Source organism: Ursus maritimus, unplaced genomic scaffold, assembly GCF_017311325.1.
Source record: "Ursus maritimus isolate PB19 unplaced genomic scaffold, ASM1731132v1 scaffold_12, whole genome shotgun sequence".
In the NCBI taxonomy this organism is placed as follows: domain Eukaryota; kingdom Metazoa; phylum Chordata; class Mammalia; order Carnivora; family Ursidae; genus Ursus; species Ursus maritimus.
In genome coordinates, this window is record NW_024423564.1 from 30,115,865 (window position 1) to 30,140,514 (window position 24,650).

A 24,650-nucleotide genomic window follows, 5' to 3' on the forward strand; every position below is an offset into this window, starting at 1 on the left:
TCCCCTACTTTGCCAACAGTTCCTGCCCATTTGACATTTTTTATATATAAAAGGGAAAGTCTTATATTTTATTGCTAGCACTTTCTCTGACTGCCTCCCCTAAACTCAAAGTCAACCAGCAACTAAGCTCGAAGTTGCTGATGGCGGTGAACTCTGATGGCAGCAAAGTTCCTGTAGCCAAGGATTCTGATTCATTCCATCAGTAAATTCCCAGTTCCCTGGACAGCCTAAGCACAGACTAGGTGCATAATCAGTACTACTGAATACATCAGTGAATGCTGAAGAGAAATGGAAGGTGTGTACGTAAGTCAATTTGCTTCTGTATCCCAAAGTTGTCCTTGTCCTCTCATTTTCTGAACTTGAGATTTTATCAACTAGCCTTTTAGGAAGAGACAGAGTGGCTGGGATGCTGGAGCTGGGGTCAGTTTCTAATTCAGCGAGAGAGGCCAAGGCCAGTACCCCAAGATCAGTTCTGGGAGGAAAAGCAGGGATGTGAGTCCATCTTTTCACATTCTCCGCAAAATCCGTCAAGTCATGCTAAGGTGTTGACAGGAGAATGTGCAATGTCTTTTTTTTTTTTTTTTAAGTTTATTTATTTTTAGTAATCTCTACACCCAACGTGGGGCTCAAGCTCACAACCTCGAGATCCAGAGTCACATGCTCTTCTGACTGAGTCAGCCAGGCGCCCCTCCAGTGTCTTATTAGATGAGTCCAGTTTCATACAGAGAGGACATTACTTTGTCATCCGGAGTGCCAAACAGTCCTCTTCTCTTGAAAACACACATCTGCAGAAAGGCTGAGAAACACCTGCTGACCAATACCTAACCAGGTGGTAGGGAATTTTTTTATTTTCTGAGATGGACTTGGACACTTTGTAGGTTAAAAAAGGAAAATCATCATCTAAGAAGTACATTCTGCCAGCATTTCCCTGGACATGACCCCTCCTAGCCACAGGCAAACACAGGAAATACAGCCTGTCGCTAAAATAAATACAGAAAGTCAGTTTTCCAACTCAGTGAGCTACAAGTCCTACTTTTTCCTCAACACTGAAAAGGGCAAGAAATGAAGGATAATTGCTTTGATTTTGTGTTATCTTCTAACTGTTGCTATATTGGAAAGCATTAATCACTAAACCATTAAACATTTTGTCTTGTGGGGGCACCTGGGTGGCGTGGTCAGTTAAGCATCTGACTCTTAGTTTCAGCTCAGGTCATGATCTGTGAGTTTAGGGGAGGCAGTCAGAGAAAGTGCTAGCAATAAAATATAAGACTTTCTCCTTTATATATATCAGGCTCCCCGCTCAGTGGGGAGTCTGCTTGAGATTCTCTCTCTCTCCCCCTCTGCCCCTCCCTACTGCGCTTGTGTGTGCTTGCTCTCTCTCTCAAATAAATAATTAAAAACTTTTTGTCTTGGTTGTAATTAATTTTTAAAAAACATTTTCTATTTATTGGCAACCTTATAGTATTGATAGAAAAATGTGTCTCATAATAATTCCAGGCTATGGAAAAACAGCTATTGGTGAGGGGGATGTCATTTTCTTTTATTTTTTCTTGCTATTTTTAAAAAAACAAACGACTTCCCCTCCCCCCACAAGCTACACACCTTTACTGTGTTCCAGACCTTCAAGAGCGTAACATCACTAAAATAGGATTCTCAGAAGTGGGAGCCCTAGCCCAATGTTATAAGAAGTGCTGATTTGAGGCACTTTAAATTAAAACAGGAAGGAAATATTTCAGCAAATCCAAATTTACAAGCTGGGACCTGACGTGTCTTTAAGTGGTCTGAATTAAAGCAATACCGCACCGATTAGGCAAAGTAAATCAAGACACCTCCAGAAAGCTGGTATAGTAAGAAAAATGTCAATTTAATCATTTACTTTAGCAGGCAAGCAACTTGTAAACATTCAGTAGCGGCAGCATCCAAGTTACAAACAATTTAAAAAGAAACCAAGATTAGTGATTATAATCGTTCCTTCCCTTTCCCCCAAAAGAAAAAAAAAGAAAAGAGAAAAGATTTGGAAATGAATGACAGAAAACACTACAAACAGGGAACATTCAGTTATGTCTTCTATCAGCCTTCTATGCATCCTTGCTGTGTTTTATTTTTTTAAAGATGTATCTACTCCTAAAATGCATTATCTTGCAATAACTTGTACGCGAGTGTTTGCAATCTAGGAAGTTTTCCTGCACACGGACGTGCACGGATCATCTCAGTTTAAATCCCATTCGCAAAGGGAATATTTATGTCTTGATTCAATGCTTCTTTGACTTCGAGTGGCAGGGTGTCAAAAAGGTGATCTTCCACAACAAGCCCGCTTTTCTTGAGCAGGCGACACTGGCCCAGCTGGGCTGGCAGGCGGTCCAAGCAGTTCCCCTTCAGCTCTAGCTGAGTGAGCTGGGAGAGCTGACCAATCTTCTCGGGGAGGAAGGTGATGCAGTTTTGCCCCAGATTCAAAGTCCTCAACTTCACGCATTTGAACAACTGTTTTGGCAGAACGTCCACTTTGTTCCCAGTGATATGCAAATGCTGCAGGTTCTGAAGCAATCCTATTTCTATCGGAATCACTGAAATGTTGTTGTAACTTACATCTAAGCATCTGAGTTTCTGTAAACTGAACACTGCCACGGGTAAGGATTCGAGCTTGTTGTTAGAGAAATAAAGTGACTCCAAGTTTTTGACGTGGGTGATGGAGGGTGGAATGGTGGCGATTTTATTATGCCATAATTTTAAACACGTCAGTCGTTTTAAATGCTGGAAACTGATGATCTCCTCAATTGTGCGTATGTTATTTGATTTTAAATCCAGTTCCTGCAGATTGGAGAGGCTGAAAATAGCATGGGGGATTCTCTCCAGCTCACAGTTCTGAAGTTCGAGCTCGGCGACATTCATCATTTTCTTAAGGCTGTTCAGTACCAAGAGTTTAGTGCCGTCATTATGAATGACTAACTTCGTAAGATGTGGAGCCACATCTGTAATGTTGGAGGGAACTTTGGTCAAATTACTCTTCACGTGCAGAATCTTAAGGTGCCGCAACTCTCGGAGAGACTCGAGTCCGATCATCTTATTGTTCTCCGAGTTCAAGTTGCCTATCAAGTACAACTCTCGCAGGTTTTTGAGCAGGTACACCCAGGCAGGGATCTCCGCCACGTCGGTGAACTTCACGTGAAGGCATCTCAAGTGATCTCGGAGGAAGCTAAAAGCAGTCTGTTCAACTTTTGCAGGGCAGTGGCAGAGGTGAAGCTCTTGGAGGTTGGTCATCTGAGAAATCTTAGCGGGAATTTTAGCTTCTGGAATCAGTTCAAGTTTTAGCACATCCAGGTCTGTGAGGTCAAAGACGGCGTCGGGCACACCGGACAGCATGAACAGATGGAGCTCCTGCTTGTCCTGGGGGTTGCGGGACACGTGCTGCCGAAGTTTTTCAAATGTCCACTCATGGTTCAGACTAATTTCCCTCAGTTTATTTTCACTGACTTCTGACAGGAACACACCAAAGCGCTTTGAATACAGCTGGTCATACTGGTCTACCATGTGCAGGAGGAACGCAAAATCGTTTTTGACGTCTGGAATGTCGCTGAAACTGCTCTCTTCCCTGACTTTTTCAAAAGAATATTCCTTCAAAGGTATCCTGAATAACCAGAAGAGAGTGTAGAGGCAGATAAAACCATAGACACAAATAATGGATATGTAGCTGATGAGCAGCTTTTTCAGCATGTATGCCATATTGTGGGTGCACTCGAATACCTCATAACCAGTCAGGTGCTCCACTTTGGGCTTGCAGACGTGTTCAAAGCTGATGGCGTTGACGAAGTTTGCGGTATAGCAGAGAATGAAAATGAATTTGGCTGTTTTGATAAACGTTTGGACCACGTAGAGTTTGTAGATCAAGTCACTGTCTTCCACGTGAGCACGGAACTTCCTTACTTTCTCAAACAGGGCTTTGGCCTGTTCCCCATCTTTTTTATCCAGGATGGTCATGCTGGGGACTTCGATCACAGGCTTCTCGGCTGAGAATTTGAAGCCTGTTTTGTTGATCATTGGGGTACTGGCACTAGGGCTCCCTTCATCACTGCTGGTAGACACATGCTTTGGTAGAGTCTGGGCACCTGTTATTCTCTGCTTGTTTTCCTCCGAGTCTTCACACGCTGTCTCAGACAACGCTTTAGTAGTCCAAGGAGATTCAAAGCACTTTCCTAATATTGAAACAAAATGTTCTACTTTTGAGCATGTTTTCGGATATTTGAACCAAAAGTTGCTACTGACCATGAGAATAATAGTATGTATGAGAGCAAGGTATGGAAAGTACTTAGAATACCACGGGAGGGCCAGATGGTAACACATCTGATTAATAAATACATATTGCTGAAAATCCAAGTTTGTCTTTCGGCCTGTTGGATCTTTCTTCTCTTTCTTTGTCTCCTGATGTGGAACTGTCAAATCTGTGTGAGGATATGTGGCTCTGAGAGGTATGTCAGGTGTCACAGCAGATGCGCCAAAGGAAATGTCACTTGCCGTCCGCCTGTCTTGGTCTTGGTCAGTGGCTGCTTCCAACTTGGGGATATTGGTGGTAACGTCGGCATTTCCTGGTGGTGTGTGTGCCTTTGAATTTACAGGAGATGGCAATACTGGCAAGCAGACCACCTGATCTTTGGTAAGTTGCATGGTTCCTGCAAAGATGGCTACCATCAACATAACGACAGCCAGGTAATCCATAAACACGTCCCACCATGGTTTCAGGATTCGGTAAGTTGGTTGAATGTCATTAAGTGAAGCAACTTCCGCAAGGGTAAACATTCCTAGAAAACAAGAAAGCAAAAGACATCATTACAAAGATGCAAGCAAAAACATTAAACAAAAAAAACTCTTTACTTGCTCCAAATTAAAGTATTCTCCTCCATGTCCTAGCTTTTTCTCCAAGACAGGTGTAGTAGAAAATAAACTAAAAGGAACACCCATGAGAAAAATGGTGGTTTGTCATAGGAGCTTTTCCCTCCCACCCCAAGAGAAGAGAGAAAAAAAAGGGGGGGGGGAAGGGGAATAAAGAATGCCTTCTAGGTGAGAAATAAGTCAGTCTGCTAAAGAGTTGGAGTAGAAAGGGGGGAAAAGTTTGAGAGCTGTTTTGGAGCCAGAATTGAAAGACTTATAACTTCCAGGACCTTGAGGAAGGATATGAGAACAAGATGGGATCTGCTGTGGACTGGAATGATTCAAGGTTAAGACTTTAGGGAGAGAGGTGAGATGACTTCTATCTTGTACAAGCCAAAATGGAAGGGGCCGTGTACACTATTAAACTCTACATAAGCCTTGTGTACCAGACTGAGGATTACTACTTACTAATGGTGTGATTCTCCAGGCCTTGTGTTTCCCATCCATATAATGGGGATGATTACTTCTGAGAGGTATTGGAAAGCTTAAATTAAGTACTGATTATAAAGCTCTTAGCACACCCGCTGGCCACAAGTATTTGTTCATTCGTTACGTTAGCTCTTATCACTCTGGTGGAAATGTGCCACGGACAGCTAAAATTAAGGGTCTGGAGTTTAAGAGGACTCTTATTATATACATACTTGGGGTGTAGCTGAAACTCTGGCTTTGGATGCAGCCCCTTGGAACAGCAAGTAGCATGAGAAGAGGGCCAGAGATATAGGTGGAAAGACACCAGATAGGTCAGGGCCAGTAAGACCTTTGATCTCTACCAAAGCAGGTGACCCCAGACGCAACGAAGGGAATCCCACTACCAGGACATCTGAAAATGTGGTCACCATTCACTGATGGCTGGCAGCATTATAGTCCTGAAACTACTCATACAAAGAATAAAAGTACCAAGGACAATCATCCTGGAAGAAACCAAGAGAAACACAGTGTTTATAGGGCAAGTAATGGGAATGGGCTTCTGTAATCATATAGGTAAAATAAATGTTTATCTTCTTGAATTTAGAAGTTTCAACTTCTTGAAAAGTAACACTATCACATTCTACTTTCTTGGGATGCTCCCAGGTTCCAATATTCATATATAAAATGACTTATTTCTTTGAAAAGCAAGTAAGAAAACCAGAAAGATAAAAGTCCAGGCAAATACCTAAAGTTCTTGGAATACATTATTTCTTAAAATAAAGGAAAGAAGATAGATTTTTCTCTAATTACGTACAAGCTGCCTGGACTGCTGTGTTGAGAAGGATTCTGAGGCTGACTCTGGTTTCAGCAGGAAAGTGCTACATGACTGGGTACTAGTATCTCCCTTGGATGACAAAACAGAGAGCAGTGGCTATCAGTACTTGGACTCTGCTTGCTCTGTTCTAGTGTAAGTCTCTGAAAGTCAGAACCATGTCTTATTTCTTCTGAAACTCTCTACATACACCTACTAGTGTACAAGGCAGGAACATAATATTTCCTAATAAAATACAATGAATATCTATTCAATTGTAATAGCAATTCTCTTATCTATAGTTTGTTTTTTTTAAGTGAAATGTCTTTTATGTAACTAGGTAAATGTAAGCCCAAGAACTCCAAATACATCTAAACTATTCCGTTGTACTTATACTTTGTGAAAATTGCTAGAAATCACATTTCTAGACTTCCAGGCTTAAGTATGAAATGCCTGGCACCCAGTCTTTATTAAAAAAATGACCAAGGGGGGCACCTGGGTGGCTCAGTCGTTAAGTGTCTGCCTTTGGCTCAGGGCATGATCCCAGGGTCCTGGGATCGAGCCCCACATCAGGTTCCTTGCTCCTCTGGGAGCCCGCTTCTTCGTCTCCCACTCCCCCTGCTTGTGTTCCCTCTCTTGCTGGCTGTCTCTCTCTCTCTGTCAAATAAATAAATAAAATCTTAAAAAAAAAATGGCCAAGGAAGTGGGAGACAGCATCCCCATCGGAATCCCTATATTCTGAGCTCTTTTATCTTGTGTGTGTGTGTTTGGTTTCATGAGTAGTTGTGAATTTAAGCAGGAAGCAAGGCTACTGGAATGCGCAGCAGGCGAAGCTACATGAGAAACAGTTCAACCACATGTCATGTGAGCTCTTTGGTCCCTATACAGAATGCATAAAACACAGCACCGAGCCACAGGTTACAGAGTGAATCTTATTTTGTGTATAGAGATTGCAGAACACACCTCACAGGTTTCTTCCTGGCAAAGAACTTCATATGGTCACACCCAGGGACCATGCTTTTAAAGGGTCATCCATATAAATAATAGAAAAAAACAGAGTTGTTGTTGTTTTGCACATAATACCTCTTTCTAATAAGATTTTTCTTTACTCTTCAAATAGTTGTATTGCTCTAAAGAAGTCAGGATGTTTGGGTTGGAGAACTGAGGGGACAAGGCAATTTTGAAAGTCATCCTGCTGAGAATATTAGTTACTTGTCTGTTAAGCCCTGATTATTACAACTGGTTTCTCTGCTTCCAGTCTTTATTTTTATTTATCTACTTACTATTTATTTAATTATTGTTATTAAAGTATAGTTGACGTGAAATGCTCTATTAGCTTTGGGTGTGTAGGATAGTGATTCAACAATTACGTACATTACAAAATACTCACCGTGGTAAGTGTGGTCACCACCTGTCACCAAAGTGATTACGATGTTACTGATTGTATTTCCTATGTTGTATGTTTCACCCCTGTGACTTCTTTATTTTATAACGTGAAGTCTGTACTACCCAATCTCCTTGGCCTATTTTGTTCATCCCTGCACCACCACCTTCTTCTGGCAACCACAGGTTTGTTCTCTGTATTTGTGAGTCAGTTTCTGTTTTTGTTTGTTCGTTTTGTCTTTTATGGTTTCCACATATAAATGAAATCATACGACGTTTATCTTTTGCTGTCTGTCGCCTCCATTCTTGACCTCCTTCAATCCATCTCCCACCTGCTGTGGGTCCTTTGGTTAAAACTCCTCATCTCCCAAGATTCTCCATGCCCTAGGCTGATAATGTCTTCCGTCTTCTCCAACCAGCCATTCATTCCCCCCTGTATTCAAGTCCTCCTATGCACTATTTGCTCTACTTTCCTCCCAATCACCTTCATTAGGCCACCAGGGTTCTGTCATCTTTTCCAGGAGCCCTCCCTGACCTCTAGTCTGGGTGGGTCCTTCTTCAGTGTGCTCTCACAGGACTCTACCTCTACCCACGAAAGCCCTTGTCACACTGTGGTGGAACCAACTTCTTACTCGTCTGATCCCATACTAGATTTTAAATGCAATGGGGCCAGGGGCCAGGGACCATGTCCATCCCCGTCATTCCCATATAGCCAATGCCCGATGCCCAGCAGGTGCTTAATCAAGGAAAGACTGTATGGCTCTCGATCGTCATCTTCAGTGTGCTCTTCCTCCTCCTCAAAATTCCTCAAGAACAACTATCAACTATCTACCTATGGCATTGGGCAGAAGAGCATCTTATTAAACTTAATTGCCACCACAGTGCAACTTAGGCCCTTATAAAAATAAAAGCTCTAAGCCTGGCCTGCGCATAAAAATAAACAGCTAAAGGATCACAGAGCAAAGAAACTGTGGGATCCTTGTAACCTGTGTTTTGTAGCTGTTAAAGCTTCATCTGTTGTTTTAAAGCACCTTGAACTCGGGACAGGCTTTGATTCCAGGAGAGACAGGAGGAAGCTGATCACTTTCCCAGAGGAGAGGAAAAAAAAGTTAAAAGGTGGAGGCAGAGAACGGAGCATTAGAGTACTGTAACTTCACAATGACCCTGAATGATCGCTAGCTCAGCCCCCACATCCCAGCAAGGGTGACAACATCTGAACAGAGACCAGCATGCAAGGGTGGGCTCTTCTCCTCCAGCATGCCATCTATTCTGCCATTGCCCACCAAGGGTTCTGTGCCCCTGCCATTTCCTCCGGCCCACTTCCCTTTTTCCCTCTGTTCAGCTCCTACTTACTCCTCAAGCACAGCTCAAGTACTACCTCTTTCCCCAAATTCCTATCGTACGGTCTAATAATATCCGTTTCTAGTATTTGTCTCTTCATGTAGATCTTGAGCTCCTTATGGGCAGAGACTATGCCTTATTATTCACCTTTGATCCACTGTGACCTGCTCTCCCCTCTAAAGAACAGAGAAGGCATTTAGTGATGAGGATGATGATGGCGATGACGATAATGGCAGCTATTACGTGTTGCCTTCCTGCCACATGCCATGCACTGCAATAGGAGCTTTACATCTGGTATAATCAGCTTTTGTGCAGGATGCATTCCTGAAAATGAATGCATGAAGGTTTAGAGTTTCAGGTTTTGGGGGCTGAGGGAAGAGTTCTACTTCCAAAATGCTATACAGTATCCTAAAAGCCACCAGAATTCCTAAAATGAAAAAGACAGATGACACCAAAGTGCTGGTGAGGATGTGGAGCAATGAAAACCCTTAAACATTGCTGGCAGGAGTAAACTGGTAAAACCATACTGGGAAGCTTTTGGGCTAATATCTACTAAAACTGAACATGTGCACTCTATGACCCAGCAATATACCCACGAGGAATACATATCCTTATCAAAAGCCATGTACAATGACATTCGCAGCGGCACTATTTGCAATCGCCCTAAACTGGAAGCTAGCTAAATGTCCATCACTGGTAGAATGAAAAAATGAAATGTGGTCTATTCACAAAGTGGAATATCAGGCATCCATGGGAATGAATGGTCTCATCACATGGGTCTGCTCGGTCTATAAAATGGGATCTGTATGCTTAAGGCTACGTGACTTTTGGGGTATTTATTATGTTTTAACTTCAATATTAAGTTTCAAAAAGAAATGATAAAAGCACAAACACCTGCCCTATGAATGTGGGGTGTCAACAGACTGAGCCTTCGTCCTCCCCCATCCCAAGGCACGCATCGGCTGACTGGGGTCAGAGGCCAGGGACCTACTCTCCCTGGAGTACAGAGGACTGAATCTTCCCCAGAAAAGCGGGCGCAGAGGTATGAATCTACCATGTGCAACAGCTCTGGCTGGGAGCAGCTGAACACGCACAGATGGAACGCCAGTGGAACACTGCCCAAATTCCATCGAACCCTCACAACGTTCCTCTCATCTGCCACAGTGTGATTGTTTTCCCACCACAGATAAAGAAACAGGCTTGCAGGAGTTAAGTTGCAAAAGTCAAATAATTAGCGGTGGACTCTGGATTGAAAAATCTCATCTCAGGCCAAACTACATGTCGCTTCTAGTGGGCTATACTGCCTCTCTTTTACTTCTCACGCTGGCAGTTTGCGAACAACTTCTATGAAATGCCTTGGGTGATTTTCACAGTAACCCAGGGCATGAGGCTCTGCTCCTGCCCACCAGGATGTGGAAACCTGGAGCACAACAAGCTGAAATGACCTCCCTGGGCTCATTAGATGGCACAGCTAACGGCATCTTTCATCTCCATATCTCCTTCTCCATCACGCGGTCTTCTAATGGCTGTGCTGGTGGCTACGGCTGGCTGCTAAAGGCAGGAACTTCTGACCACTGTCCTTGGCTTTGGGGAGACAGAGGAATGAAATTATGTAATCATCACCTTCCTTAAGGTGACCTTTCACAGTATCCGCTCAGAATTCAAGGAAACCACGAGCCAGGCACCATGGAGGGGAATGCCGAAATGATGTAACTTAGTCCTTGCCATCCAGGAGTTCCCAGTCTAATGGGCATCCCCATTAGCAGGAAGTGTGCTATTACAACACAGTAAGAAAACCGCCCTGACCGGGTTAATACAAAACACAGGAGGCACAGGACAGGACAAACCCATGTCTGCATCTGATAACCAGGGAGGGGGGGAGCTCCACAGAGAGGTGGTTTCTAAGCTGAGATCAGAAGGAGGGGGACCATCATGGGGTGGCTGGGAGGGTAGGTAATACGATTTTTTTCACAAGAAATAGCAAGCACAAAGGCATGGAGATATGGGAGAAATGAGGTATTATAGAAACTACAAATATTTCTATTGTTATCCCATTCTTAGTCTATATGCCCCTGTACAGATAGCACATTTTACAGGTAAGTCACAAGATGGAAACAAACCGAGGCACGGATGGTTTAACTGTAGTCTTAAGGAAGTGCCTGGACCATAAGGCAGGAAACCAGCACTTTCCTGCATGTCAGCCACTGACCACCTCTTATCTCAAACACAGGACTGCCTGCTATCCTGTTTTACCCATCAAAAACTGAGTAAGAACTTCCTACCTCCCAGGGAGTGTTTCAACCATTAATTGTCTGAAAATGCAGTAACGCTTTGAAAACAGAAGTTGCTTTTCACATATGCAAGTGCATACCAAGTATATTAAATATTCATGTTAAGTACATGATGATCCTCAAGTGATTTTCCAATGTGACAGTCCAGTCAATGAAAGACATCAGTAGCTAACTTTCGTATCCTAAGGTTTGATCTCTTTAGTGAATCGGGACTCAGAATGGATATACATGGTTATCAGTGGATTTTTGTTTTTACCCAAGGAAGGCACATTTAGTCAGTATTAATTGCATACAGTCTTTGGGTTCTCCTTTATAATATGTCTGTTGCAAAGGACTTAAAGAATTACATTATGAGCATGAGGATTTCACATTCCAAGGCTTCTCTGTTTACGGTACACATGAAAATCAGCTTAACATTCCCATAAGCACACATTTCTCATGGAAATTGAGAAAGTTTTCTGTACTAGAACTGAAAGAGGGAAATTAATGGACTTTGGGTGAACAATGATGAATCAGAAAAGAACAGACTGAATCTAAATTCTTTTACAATATATGATTCTATTTTCTTATCTGAAAGTATGACCAGTAATAACGGACTAAACCAATAACCGATACCCAGATTCAAAAATTAGAAGCCATGATGGTTTGGATAACCCTGTGAATATAGAAAAAAAACACTGAAAAGTACACTTAACTGGGTGAATTGTATGGCATATGAATTATACCTCAATAAGGTCATTAAAACTTAGAAGCCAGACCTCAATCTTCATTTTACTGCCTAAACTGCCTTTCAACAGAAACAGGATAGTGAAAATAGGTAGCCTAATTGTCGATAGTCATGCTACACTGCATTCTAGGTTCAAATATGTTCCAAAATGATTGCTATGCTATTATGATTACACTGAACTGGTTCTGGAGAAAAATCTTTAGCACTTTACTTATCCTCTCTGAGCATCCATGCCTCATCTATTAAATCTTGGTAACACAATAGGCGTGTATTGGAAACACTTCAGTTTAGGATCTGACACAAAGTAAGCCCCAAAGATGTTTGCTGAATCTGAATGCAGAAAAAGAATCACTAAGGAGAAGAGCAAGCCCGTGTTAATTTTGAATTAGCATGTAGCATTATGTACACAGAAGTAATCCTGAAATAAGTAACTGACAGTAAAACTTTGGTTTCAATTTCATTTCCTTCAGAAACGTTTCAATTAAAATTACTTACTTTTTTAAGACTTCAAGTCATCTCTATACCTGACAGGGGGCTCAAATGTACGAGCCCGGGATCAAGAGTCACAGGCCCCCCTCACTAAGCAGCCACGTGCCCCACAATGAAAATTACTTCTATTAGGAGGTGGCAAAGTTTGATGCCAAAGAGACCTGGATTCAAATCCTGTTTTTTGCTCGTGTTCTTTAGCAGTGTAAACGTGGGGAACTTAGCGTCTGCTGGAAAACTTACATTAATGAGATCATTATTAGAATACAGCAAAACAGAAGACTGTGGCCACCTAATTTAAAACTTTAAAAATTAATCCCATCTGCATTAGGAGGCCTTCAATACCCCTATTAAAAAGGAAGACAAATGGCTCTGAAATGTTATTTAACGAAGAGAGTTTAGAGTACAAAGAAGTTTAGATTGATTAAATCAAGGTCACACACATATTTTTCACATAGGTATGAGTTCCCTACCCAATCAAATACCAGTTTTCATTTTCTTTCTACTGTGTTCTGTGAAAAACCAGCCAGTTTTCTTGGCCAAACTAGGCAAATGGGAGAACACCTCAGACTGGTGAGGATCAAATTCTCAAATCCTTCAGTGAAATAAGTTAAAGCAGAACAAATTAAAGTTCATAAAGAGGTAATAAACTGTATCATCACTACCAGTAACCCCTCTTCAACATTCAATGTACATGCATGTAAACATATGTATACACGTGTGCAGGAATGCACATGCAGGCCACACCCAATTCAGACATGAAAAACTCCTATGATTGAAGAAAATAAATGCTTCAGATGTAAAACGAGAGAGAAGGAATGCTACAGTTTATTCAAACAGAGCTCTGTATGACTGGTATTATGTAAGTATTGACTGTTACAGATGTTGTATGTTATTTATTAATATGTATTAAGTGTTATGGATATTATAATTATGTAAGATACTCTAGCTGATATAATTCTATATATAAATATATATTTAATATATTAATATCTAAAATTATATATTATCTAATTATTAAATATATTATAATTATGTAATTATGTATAATTATATAATTAATATAGATAATATGATATATAACACATATACAATATATATATAAATATAAGTCACTTAGTGTTACTCCTTAAAAGATTGTAAGAAATTCTCTTTTATTTACTTTTTTAAGAAGGTGGGAGGGGCAGAGGGAGAGGGAAACAGAGAATCCCAAGCAGTCTCCACACCCAGTGCAGAGCCCAAAGTGGGGCTCAATCTCACGACCCTGAGATCATGACCTGGGCCAAAATCAAGAGCTGGATACTCAACCAACTGAGCTGCCCAGGTGCCCTGAAATTCTCTTTTAAAAATCATTTTCTCTTTTTAGTAAATAGAATTTTAGTTCTATTTTCTCAGTCGGTAGAGCATGGGACTCTTGATCTTGGGATCTTGAGCCCCACGTTGGGTGTAAAGATTAAAAATAAAATCTTAAAAAAATAAAAATAAAAGATAATTTTAACACTACTTTGGGTCTAGATACCTCAAAAATAACTGAAAAAAATGTTCAGGGACTTGTCCCTTGATTTTACAAACCACTTGGCTATCTAAAACCTACTAAAATCAGATTTCACATAGGGCAAAATCCACCCATCTTGCTAACTCCAGAAGCTTTTCTTTTTTTTAGTAGGGGGAGGGGCAGAAAGAATCTTAAGCAGGCTCCACGCCCAACACAGGGCTTGATGTTGTGACCCTGAGGTCATGGCCAAAATCAAGAGTCAGATTTTTAATTAACTGACCACCCAGGCACCCCTCCAAAAGCTTTTTATAAATCCATTTAACACCTGAAAGAAGAGGACTTCAGAAAATTCAGAACTTGTGAGCTACAAAAACAACTTTACACAAAGTATATTTTGGTACCTATTTGGATTTTATCTCTAGAGTACTGCTATTCACAGAGAAAATCCACTTCAAAAGCTAAGGACTAGGGGCGCCTGGGTGGCACAGCGGTTAAGCGTCTGCCTTCGGCTCAGGGCGTGATCCCGGCACTGCGGGATCGAGCCCCACATCAGGCTCCTCTGCTATGAGCCTGCTTCTTCCTCTCCCACTCCCCCTGCTTGTGTTCCTCTCTCGCCGCTGTCTCTATCTCTGTCGAATAAATAAATAAAATCTTTAAAAAAAAAAAAAAAAGCTAAGGACTAGAACTCTCAATACATTTTAGAAGATCTAAGGCAAAATATCCTAGGAATTAACAAAAATGTTTTAATTGTGTATTTTCTTGACTTTTCTTCTAGCTCTTAATTCTGAAAGTCAAGGCCCATGTTTGAAAGCTAGAAAATGAGATCTTATTCATGGAACAAAAGAACCTCTAAATCAATGGGTTCCACATTTCATTTTGTGCAAACATCAGAGCTTCTCTTACAAATTATCACTAGCATTGCCTTGACCCGGAACTCAAGCCAACAGAATTTCACAAATCCTTCAGTACCTACAGGCTTCGCTTACTGCACCCTCTACCAGAAACTACATTTCATTCAACAAATATTTATAGATTAGCTATGTGCTGGGGATAAAAAGGGAAATCATAAACTCTCCTCGCTGAGAAAGTAGCTTAGAGGAAACATGAACAGAGAAGGAGGTATGATCAGGTATGTCTGATCAGCCCTGAAAAAGAAAGCTGACAGCTAATGGGTCTTAATAAAGGCTCCAGAGAAAGCCATCCCACACTCAGTGAGAAGTGTTTGGTCAAAACCTTCCAAGCCTAACTTCATCCAGTTTGCAAGGCAGCCAGTGGGATTGCTAAGGAGAGTTCTGTTTGCATTTCTAAATTCTTCCTGCCTGTAAGATAGACATCTTAGACCAAAACTGACCATTTTCTTTTTAAGTTTACTCACCTTTAATATTGTTCTCCAGAGTATGACTGGCACATGCCTGAGACTGGACTAAGGGAAGTGGACCAGAATGGAGCTCCCTGACCCCCTTAGCACATTTCCATGGTCCCGGGAAGTCTTGCCACATTCTGTCCCAGCTGCCTTTGGGACAGAAAGCCCTTCTCATCACAAACCCAGGGGTATCTGCTCTGGATATGGACAGCTGGGAGCCTGCCAGTCCTTGTTCCTGATTTAGTCCAGACTGCTAGAAAGCACCTGAGTACCTTGCTTGGTGCTCATCTTACTAACCCTAAGAAAACGTCTCAAAGTTAGAAAAAGATACTCAGATATGGATACACTATACTTTGAACACATAGTTCACGTTAAAAAGGCTACTTGTGGTTCATTAGGGCACTCCAGCCATCAAGACTAGAAATTAATGCAGAGTTAGACAATGGTTGCTCATGACCCTTGCTGAACTGGGACTTCCATCTGTCTGTCTCCTCTCCCTCCACCGGGTTTGAATTCCTAACCTAAAGGAGGAGAGTTTCTTTTATCTGCATGTACCCAGAGCATGACACAGGGAAAAAAAAAAAAAAACTTAATAAAGATGTGAACCAGACCAGAACGAATCTTGGTGACCTATAACAGCATTCTAGGAGAGGGCGTAGAACTCACTGAACCTGTGAGCCAAATACTGACGCTGTTCATTACAGGAACATATGAGGTCACTATCACTTGTGGCGAAGTTAAAATGATCAGCTCTGACAGGCATCCTTCAACATCCAGATGGACAGTACTATATAGCTCTTTTTAACAGGTTATTCTGAAGGTGACTCCTATTGATAAACCATCTGCATGCAGTCTGGCCTATAAATAAACATCCTACATGAAAACAAAAAGACAAAGGTAAGTTTGGGCACACCCTCACCAAGAGATAAGACTGACCTCGGATTCTTGATGGTGGGCAGGTGATAAGCCAGTGTGAACTCTGCGACAGAGGCAAAAGAGCACCATTTCACACACACCCAGGTGACAGGAAAAGACCAAGCAGGAAGGAGCTCGGGAGAGGCAGACTCCCAGGGACAAGGAAGCTGCCAGAACCTCAGACTTTCCTCCTTCTTGTCCTCACGCCGTTTTCTGCCCTTCTGCGCACGTACTCGATGGAGATGTTCTGGCTGCATCTAACAATGTGTGCACAGTTTGCTGGAGTCAATCAACACTTAAATCAGAATACCGTATCAAAGGGTTGAGTAAGTACCCAACACATGGTAAGTGCGGGGTGAAAGCTGGGGTTGTTATTCATTGTGTTGTATAAGGCATTTTATAGAAAGAACTCTAGAAAAATTCTTTACAGTTACTAGGTATGAAGAGAAGTTTGCCTTTCATGATGTACTAATATAAGAGCAATGGAACCTGGGTGTTCTCCACTTAGCTGTAGCTTCCAAGAAAGTCAGCTAAATTGTATAATGGCATTATAAAAGCATTAACCCTTAGCCTGAATCTGTTTGCTTACTCACTCCCTCATCCCTCCATCCATGAAATGTTATCTGTGTACTCAAGTGTTAACATGATGCAAATTCCTGGAGAAACTCTGGTGAGCAAATTCAGACATATTTTCTCTCTCACAGAGTGCACAGTCTGGGAGAGAGAACTAGTCATGACTGAAGATATAAAATGGTCAACTGAGAAGAGCTACCAAGAAGAGGACCACTAAGAGGCAGGTTTACTTCGCAGGGAGAGAAGTGTAAGCTTGAGGACCCCTCGCTGTCACGGGCCCCTTTCAAGGCCCTGCGCCTACTTTCTATATCTCTGTGCTCTTTTCCTAAAAGAGAGCTCCCCTGTGTCAGGATTCCAGAAGACCTTGACCTTCCCCTGCTTGCACGGCATCATGAAGGCACATAACAGGGGCTTTTCCTTGAGCCAGCAAGATCAGAGAAATCACGACTGGGGTAGGGATTGGAGAAAAAGTGCAGAGGGGCTGGGTCAGAACGTCCAAAAGCCCCACGTTGTAGAGACACAACGAGGAAAGAGCATCTGAGGAACTGAAGGGTCTGCAGCCTGCAGCTCAGGGAGGGAGAGTGTGCGGTGTGAGGGGATGCGGTCCTGTGAGCCATGTGGAAGTTTCTGACGTCATTGGACTAAGGGCAGCAGGGAGCCACCGATGTGTTTAGAGCTTGAGATAGGAGGCATGTGACAATCAGGGTTGTGTCTCTTCCGAGATCACTGTGGGTCGGGTGGACAGGCTAGTGAGGGAAGATGGGAGATTAGGAGAGCAGCTACTGGGTACTCTTGGCAAGGGATGAAGGTGAAGACTGGGCTCTGAGTGGAGAAGGGAGCAGTGGGCAACACGGAGGATTTAGGAGCTAACAGGCCCATGAACTAACAACTGGACTTTATGGACTGGATGAGGAAGGCAAAAGAGAGGAAGGTGTCAAGGGATGACCCCCAGATTTCCTTTAATTCTGTACTGCATCGTTCCGTTCCCTTGTTCTTCTACGTCCATTTACAGGATTTCACTGCAACTGAATCTTTTTTCCTAAGCCCTTCAAATCCTCCCTCTAGCCCCTGCACACACTTCTCCCAGAATCCTTTATTCCTTCTTTCCCCCCCAGATCCTTTTTAAAAGTAAGCAGATTATATATAATAAGTGAAAAGAAACTAAGTCCTCACATGTTAGGGCATGAAATCTATAAGCTTAAGTTAGTTTGAAAAACAATTACTTTAGTGTTATCAACATACAGATGATGGATAACTATCTTTTTGCAGTACTTCTGGGGTGAAGCACAATTTTAAAACCAAAAACAGTTCTGCTTTCATCTATATTTAGAGAATGCATACATATAATGCATTGCACTGTACAACATTATATGCAATATAATCAAAAGAACGCCAGCATACAACACTGTAAGAAACCTACATACAGCCAAAGCTTATAATTTTTCATGCTAATAAAACCTGGTTTCTGAAATAAACTAAAACAGAAACTAGTAAAAAACCAAACACACACCTTCTTTAGATCTTTCAGGGGAGACAGGGAAAGGCAGCATAGTTTTGTTCTTCGCTATGTTTTCTTTAGGTCGATATTAAAATGAGTTTATATTTTATAAGTATACAATAGCCAAGCAGTGGGGTGGCAGTGAAGACGGGGCAAAGTTGTAAGGGGTAACAGTATGAGGACACAAAAAAATACTTTAAACCTATAGAAAAATAATTTAAAAATGGCATAATTTATGCACAAATAATCTAGAGTCTCCTTTTACTGAACTAAAAATTTAAAACAGAATTTTAATTCTTATAAGTTAGTAGCATAATGGATAAGAATGTGGCTTAAGGAGTTAGCCTGCCTGAGTTTTCATCCCATTTCCACCTCTTACCACTTCATCTGTAAAATGGACACACAATTAATGTCTCACACATCACTAGCTGTGTAAATTTGGGCCTTCATTTTCCTTAGCTGTGAAGTGGGGATAAAATACCACTGTGACAAGATACACAAGACATCCAGTATAATGCTGAACACACAGCAGGCATGCTCACTGAATGCTTCCACACCAATCACTCCAAAATTGGTTCTAGATGTCCAGAAAAAATTAAGGAAGGTAGGAGCCCTTAACAAAAACCGTGAAGAATGTGGTAGCAAGAGAGAGAAAAAAGGACCATCAAGGATTTGAGGGGGAAAAAAACAATGAAGAAAAAAGAGAAGAGAAAAAAACCCCAACCAACAAGATAAGAAGGAGGGGACTTCAAGATAATAAAGGTATAAATCAAATACCACAAACATGAAAAACAATCAAAATTATTAAAAATCATTACTGACATTTGACAAAATCATCTACATTATAGTGGAACTCATTATTGACATTAGAAGCCATCTTAACAAAAAATTCTCCCAAAGGGTCAGACTTCGAAAGTAATACGAAGCCTCATCCTAGAATTAGTGAGAAAACGGTAAACTTGGCTGAATATCACTTTTGTCCTATTTCAAAGGATTTGATTAAAAAAGAAATGTTTTATTCACATTCAATTTACTTTATCTTGTTTCTCAGTGCTTAACATCTATTTGTGTAGCTCTTGTGAAAACTACGTATCATCTCTAGAAAAGTGGGTCTGACAGGCTGTTTAACTGGAAGCCCCTCACTAGCTAAGGTGTGCATGGAGTTAATGGTATTTTCCCTCTTTCCAAATTATGATGAATTAGTGGAGTGTTAATAGAGAGTCACAATCTGATGATATAATTTATAACATTTCCCCTAGTTATAAATTATTAGTGGAGCTGTAAAACTGAAGCGCAATGGAATGGCCACGGTCTGTAAAAACTCCCGAACCTTTTTGTATTGGGAAGGTACGATGACCTTACCTAAATGTACATGGTTACTTTACATATAAATCAGCATAATTTCTAATTCAGTACGCTGCTACTTATTTTAGATGAGTTGCTTCTTTGCAGATTAGATGAAGATCCTTGACTTTAAAAAATTGGGGGTATTTACTTTCTGACAAAGCATGACATCTATTCCACTCTGAAAAAATGGCTCAAGATAACATTTTTGGGGGAAAAAAAAGTGTTACATACGCAAGTGCCAACGTATTTATTTAAGCATCTGCTATTCTAACTGTAGAGATCATTAACAGTGTTCCTCAACCCATTTCATGTCACGGTCCACAGAAAAAAGGACATTTTTACAAGCCCTTGGTGAACTGAAGACAGTGAACACAATCAAACCCTGGGCTTTAGGCTCCACCCAAATCAACTGATTTCAGCCATCTGGTACCCACGCCTGGCACAGACTAGGAATTCCAGACTCAACTATAAGATACTGGATGTAAATTAAGGTCTAAAATCTTCTAAGTGATAGAATTTATCCATCCGAGATGTGATGATTTTTGGAATGATTAGATGTTATTTTCCTTTCTTCTTCATGAGCCAAAACCCAGTAAAAACAGATCATTACAACCAAGAAACAGTTTGCTCATTTGTGTCATTTTACATGCAACACATTAGAACTATAATAATGATGTGTACTGTTTTGATGGACCGGTATCATTAGGTAGGTGCTGCTAATGCTACAATGGAGCGTGGCTGTTCAATCACCCATTGAGTCATCATCAAGCACTGCATTCTGTGTGAAGATATTAGAGATTTGTAGTTGAAGATAACTTTTTTTTTTAAGATTTTATTTATTTATTTATTTGACAGAGAGAGAGAGAGACAGCGATGGAGGGAACACAAGCAGGGGGAGTGGGAGAGGGAGAAGCGGCTTCCCGCCGAGCAGGGAGCCCGATGTGGGGCTTGATCATCAGGACCTGAGCCGAAGGTAGACGCTTAACGACTGAGCCACCCAGGCGCCCCTGTAGTTGAAGGTAACTTATCTGGCCTGTCACAGACTTCAGGAAACCTTTATTGGCATGAAGCTATCAGGCTCATATCATTAGACATTATCAAGAAATATTTGGCTTAGGTGATGGGACAGATGCAGAGAATATGTATATAATAGAGCAAGATAGATACAGTCCTTGTCCTCCCACAGCTTAAAGATCTGCGCACGCTTACTTTATGTACTCTGGAAAAGATGAAGTATGAACCACTACCACCATTCTGCCCAGAATTATTTCGAGTAAACCGTCCTAGCACATCTAAATCTTAAGTGACAACAAAGTAAGTATTTGACTTCTTTATGACATCTGTGAGAGCTGAGACCAGTAACATGCAATAAAAGTGAAAATACAGTTCACCTTCTGAACCGGAAAACTTTTGAGAGGGCTAAATGCTGTACAAAAGGGGAAGCCAGGATAAGGTATAACTGGGACTCTCCCATGAAAACCAGGAGTTACTGTCACCCTTATAGGCCACCTAAGCTAGAAATATTTCAGGCCATTATGCAAGAATGATGTATAAACACAAGTCTAGATTTTTTTCAAGGCAAATAATCTGTAGACACATCCTATCTTTTAAAAAAGATTTTTTTAATTTATTTGTCGAGAGAGAGAGAATGCAAGCAGGGAGAGCAGCAGGCAGAGGGAGAAGCAGGCTCCCCGCTGAGCAAAGAGCCTGATGCGGGACTCCATCCCAGGACCCTGGGATCATGACCTGAGCTGAAGGCATACACTTCACCGACTGAGCCACCCAGGCGTCCCTAGACACAGCCTATCTTAAATATTTCACTCTATAGCAGTTGATTCAAAGTAGCTGATGTCTCAAGACAGTCTTTACTACTTTATAAATGGGGACTGACCTTTTATCACGGTAGCATATTGCATATTACAATTATTTTCTAGTAAGAAATCTAAAATTTTTAGAAAGATGAAACAGACGTAAACCACCTAAACAGCATTTCCTACCAAGATATGTGCAGAAAGTGATAATATCTGTACCGTACAAAGCAGACCAGCACTGAGGCTGCTCATAACTGGGGTGTCCTGCCATGTGAGCTGAGAGCATCGGTATTTTGGCAAACATATATGTTATTCTGTTATTAGTGTGCCATGGCACACCTCCTGAAAAACGGACCCAAATGATGCAACACACTGACAGATGTTGTCTGCTTAGACATCTGACATGAAGAATCCAAGGGGGCAGGATGAATGATACTTTCCCTTAGAAGGAGAATGTATCAACATTACCTTTCAGAAAATACTCTGAAGATGGAGATGAAATGCTACCAACGGTTGTACTGAATGCAACCAACATAAATGCTGAGACAAAAGTCTGGAGGGACATTCCATGCTATTCGTACTCATGTGTCTGGTGCCACCAACTTTACCACAAAGCATTAGCTGAGAATGAGCTACAGACTGCCCTTTCCATGCATATGCCTTTAACCCTGGATGACACAATGTTCTGGAAAGAGAAGGACATAAATAAGAGGTGTCGAATCCTATTACCAGCATATGGTAACTGCTAAATCTTCCAGGGTAGGTCTGGATGGGCTTAAAAAAAAAAAAAAAAATCACTAATTTTCTCCCAGTTTGACTTTTTTTTTTTTTTAAGATTTTATTTACTTATTTGAGAGAGAGAGAAAGAGAGAGCACAAGCAGGGTGAGCAGCAGCCCAATGTAAGGCTCGATCCCAGGCCCGGCACCATGACCTGAGCAGAAGGCAGTCGCTTAACCGACTGAGCCACCCAGGTGCCCCTCCCCAGTTTCACTTCTTATCAACATAGTCTTTTGTTCCTGTGATAAAGGCAAGTAAGTATCCTCCAGAAACCATTCTCCCTTTCTCCTTTTTGGTAAGAAACACCTGCTACCCTCACCGCTCCGTTGAGCGGGGTAGAGACTGTTGCCCAGCTAGAAGTAATATTTCTTAGCCTTATTTGCAACCAGGTATGGCCCTGTAACTGAGCTGGGCAAATAGGATGTGAGAAGTGATTGCTCACTTCCTGGTAAGCTCCAAAAGGACAAGCCTACCTGCTTTGGCTTTCCTCTTTCCTTTTTCCTGTGGGCTAGAAAATAGGGAAGCAGGCACAACCCCAGAAGCCACATGTAAGACACAGCAGAGCAGTCTTTCAGCCGCAGGCTGCTCGCATCTGGACTGCTGTAGGAGATGGAAACGTCCTGTAAGCCATTCTATTTGGGAGTCTCTGTTAGAGCAGTTTAGCTGGTACCAAAATTAACAAAATTTTGAACTACTCAAAAAACACCTCTTAAATACAAGGATCCAGAAATAGAAAGATTTAGATAGACTCATTTGTGAGTACTTCTTTGTGGTTTCCCGGAACATAAAAGTGTAGAGGCTTTTCTAAGAGGAGGGCTCACGGAGAGCAAAACATGGTCAGATCCAAGTTAGAAAAAGGGCAATAAGGAACCCCCCTGAAGGGTCTGAATGGGGAGGTGGGCAATGAGATCAGCACTCCGATTTAGAAAGAGTATGGAAGTGGGACTGGAGGTAGAAAAGGCTGGAGGAGGGGAAGTGAGTGTGAAAGTTGTACCAGTCAAGGTGACTTCCAGGTAAATTCAATTTTTCAGCCTGAACAGCTAGGACCTGTGTGTGATACATTTAAGTAGAGATTACTAGGAGTGACTTGACCTAAATCTCAGGGGAAGGATCCAAGATGGAATTATTCATTTGTGACAAATCAGGATATGGAAGATGAGAGTACCCAAGGGGAGAACATACGGAGGAAAAGGTCAAGGAATCCTGGGGCTCTCTAACATTTAGGGGGCAAGTGAAAGACAAGGATTCAGTGAAGGAGGGTGGGGGTGAGAGAATGAGGCAGAGAATTGTGTTCTGGAAGCCACAGGGGGCAAGCCAAGGAGTAAAGAATGACTGCTGGGTCTGGCAGCTGAGGGTCACTTGAGACCTCAGCCTACGCTGAGAAGAAGTCTGGCTCAGTGAGGGTGAGGAGTAAGTGGGAAAGGAAGCGTCTGCTTCTCGAACGTCTGCTGGGGAAAAAAACCAAAGGCTGGGACAACAGCAAGAAGGGGAAGCAGGTTAGACGGAAGGGTTTACTTTTTAGGATGGGAAAGGAGCAGGGAGCTAGCAGTTAAAAAGAACGGGTGAGAAGGTGCAGAGATGTTTTTTATATGGCTGTCTATGAACTTGGAACATCAAGTTAAAACAGATGCAGTAAACACATTTCTCTAAGGAGCTCTAGCTCAAGTACACAGCATGCTGTTATGACTAAATAAATGTATCAAGACTAAAGAATTCATAATTCCACAGAAATTCTTAAACACAGTTTGGACATCCATTGTTTGCTTTTCTCTCTAGTAAGTTGGTAAATATTAACCTTGCTATCCACCATATTACTTATCCAGCTGTAAAACTTTAAAGGTTCCTTTCTGGGGAAAGTCAAAAGAGGAAAAAAAAGGTGACTTGCAATAATAATAATAATAAATAATAATAATAATAATTCTATGACTCCTGTAACTTGGAAAGAGAACACAGCACACAGACATAGGAGCGAGTAGGTCTGTGTACATTCAAGTTATCTAAACAGTATCAGGCACTCTCACCCACTGAAACTCCCTGCTAAGGTCACGCGATTAAAAGAACTCAAGTCAGATTACACGGAAAGGAAGAAGGTGGTTAAAGAAATATTTATTATTCCTAAGGAGAGTGTCAGTGACCTAAATCAGCTCAATTCACTTCTCATTTCCTTGGCCACAGTATGGAGGGGAAGATGGGGCGCGAAGGCGGTGGTATGCACTGCCGGCATCTGTGAGTGACAAGCTTGGCCTTGAGACACCATCACAGAACAAGGAGACCGCGCACACACACCGGCGACAGGAAGAAAACCGCACACTCAATAACGAATCAACACACACCTGAGTTCATGAAATTGTCTCACACCACCCCCCACCCCCGCCAGCAGTGGCATTCCTGTTCTAGTTCTATAGAGAAAAAACTGAGGTTTAGAAAGTTTGCAATGACCAAGATCAAGCAGCTAAAATCCATAGAGCTGGATTCAAACCCAGATCTGACTGACCCCTAC

The 24,650-nt window shown here is 41.7% G+C and overlaps 1 protein-coding gene across 1 annotated transcript in view; it reads right to left on the bottom strand.

The window, feature by feature from the left end:
* Positions 1–1,843: 1,843 nt before the first annotated feature.
* Positions 1,844–24,650, bottom strand: part of LRRC8D (leucine rich repeat containing 8 VRAC subunit D) — a 90,766-nt gene continuing 67,959 nt past the window's right edge. Inside the window, exon 2 of the mRNA XM_040627059.1 lies at positions 1,844–4,793. Within this exon, the coding sequence (XP_040482993.1) occupies positions 2,215–4,791 (2,577 nt within the window). The 5' untranslated portion in view covers positions 4,792–4,793 and the 3' untranslated portion in view covers positions 1,844–2,214. The remainder of the gene's footprint in view (positions 4,794–24,650) is intronic.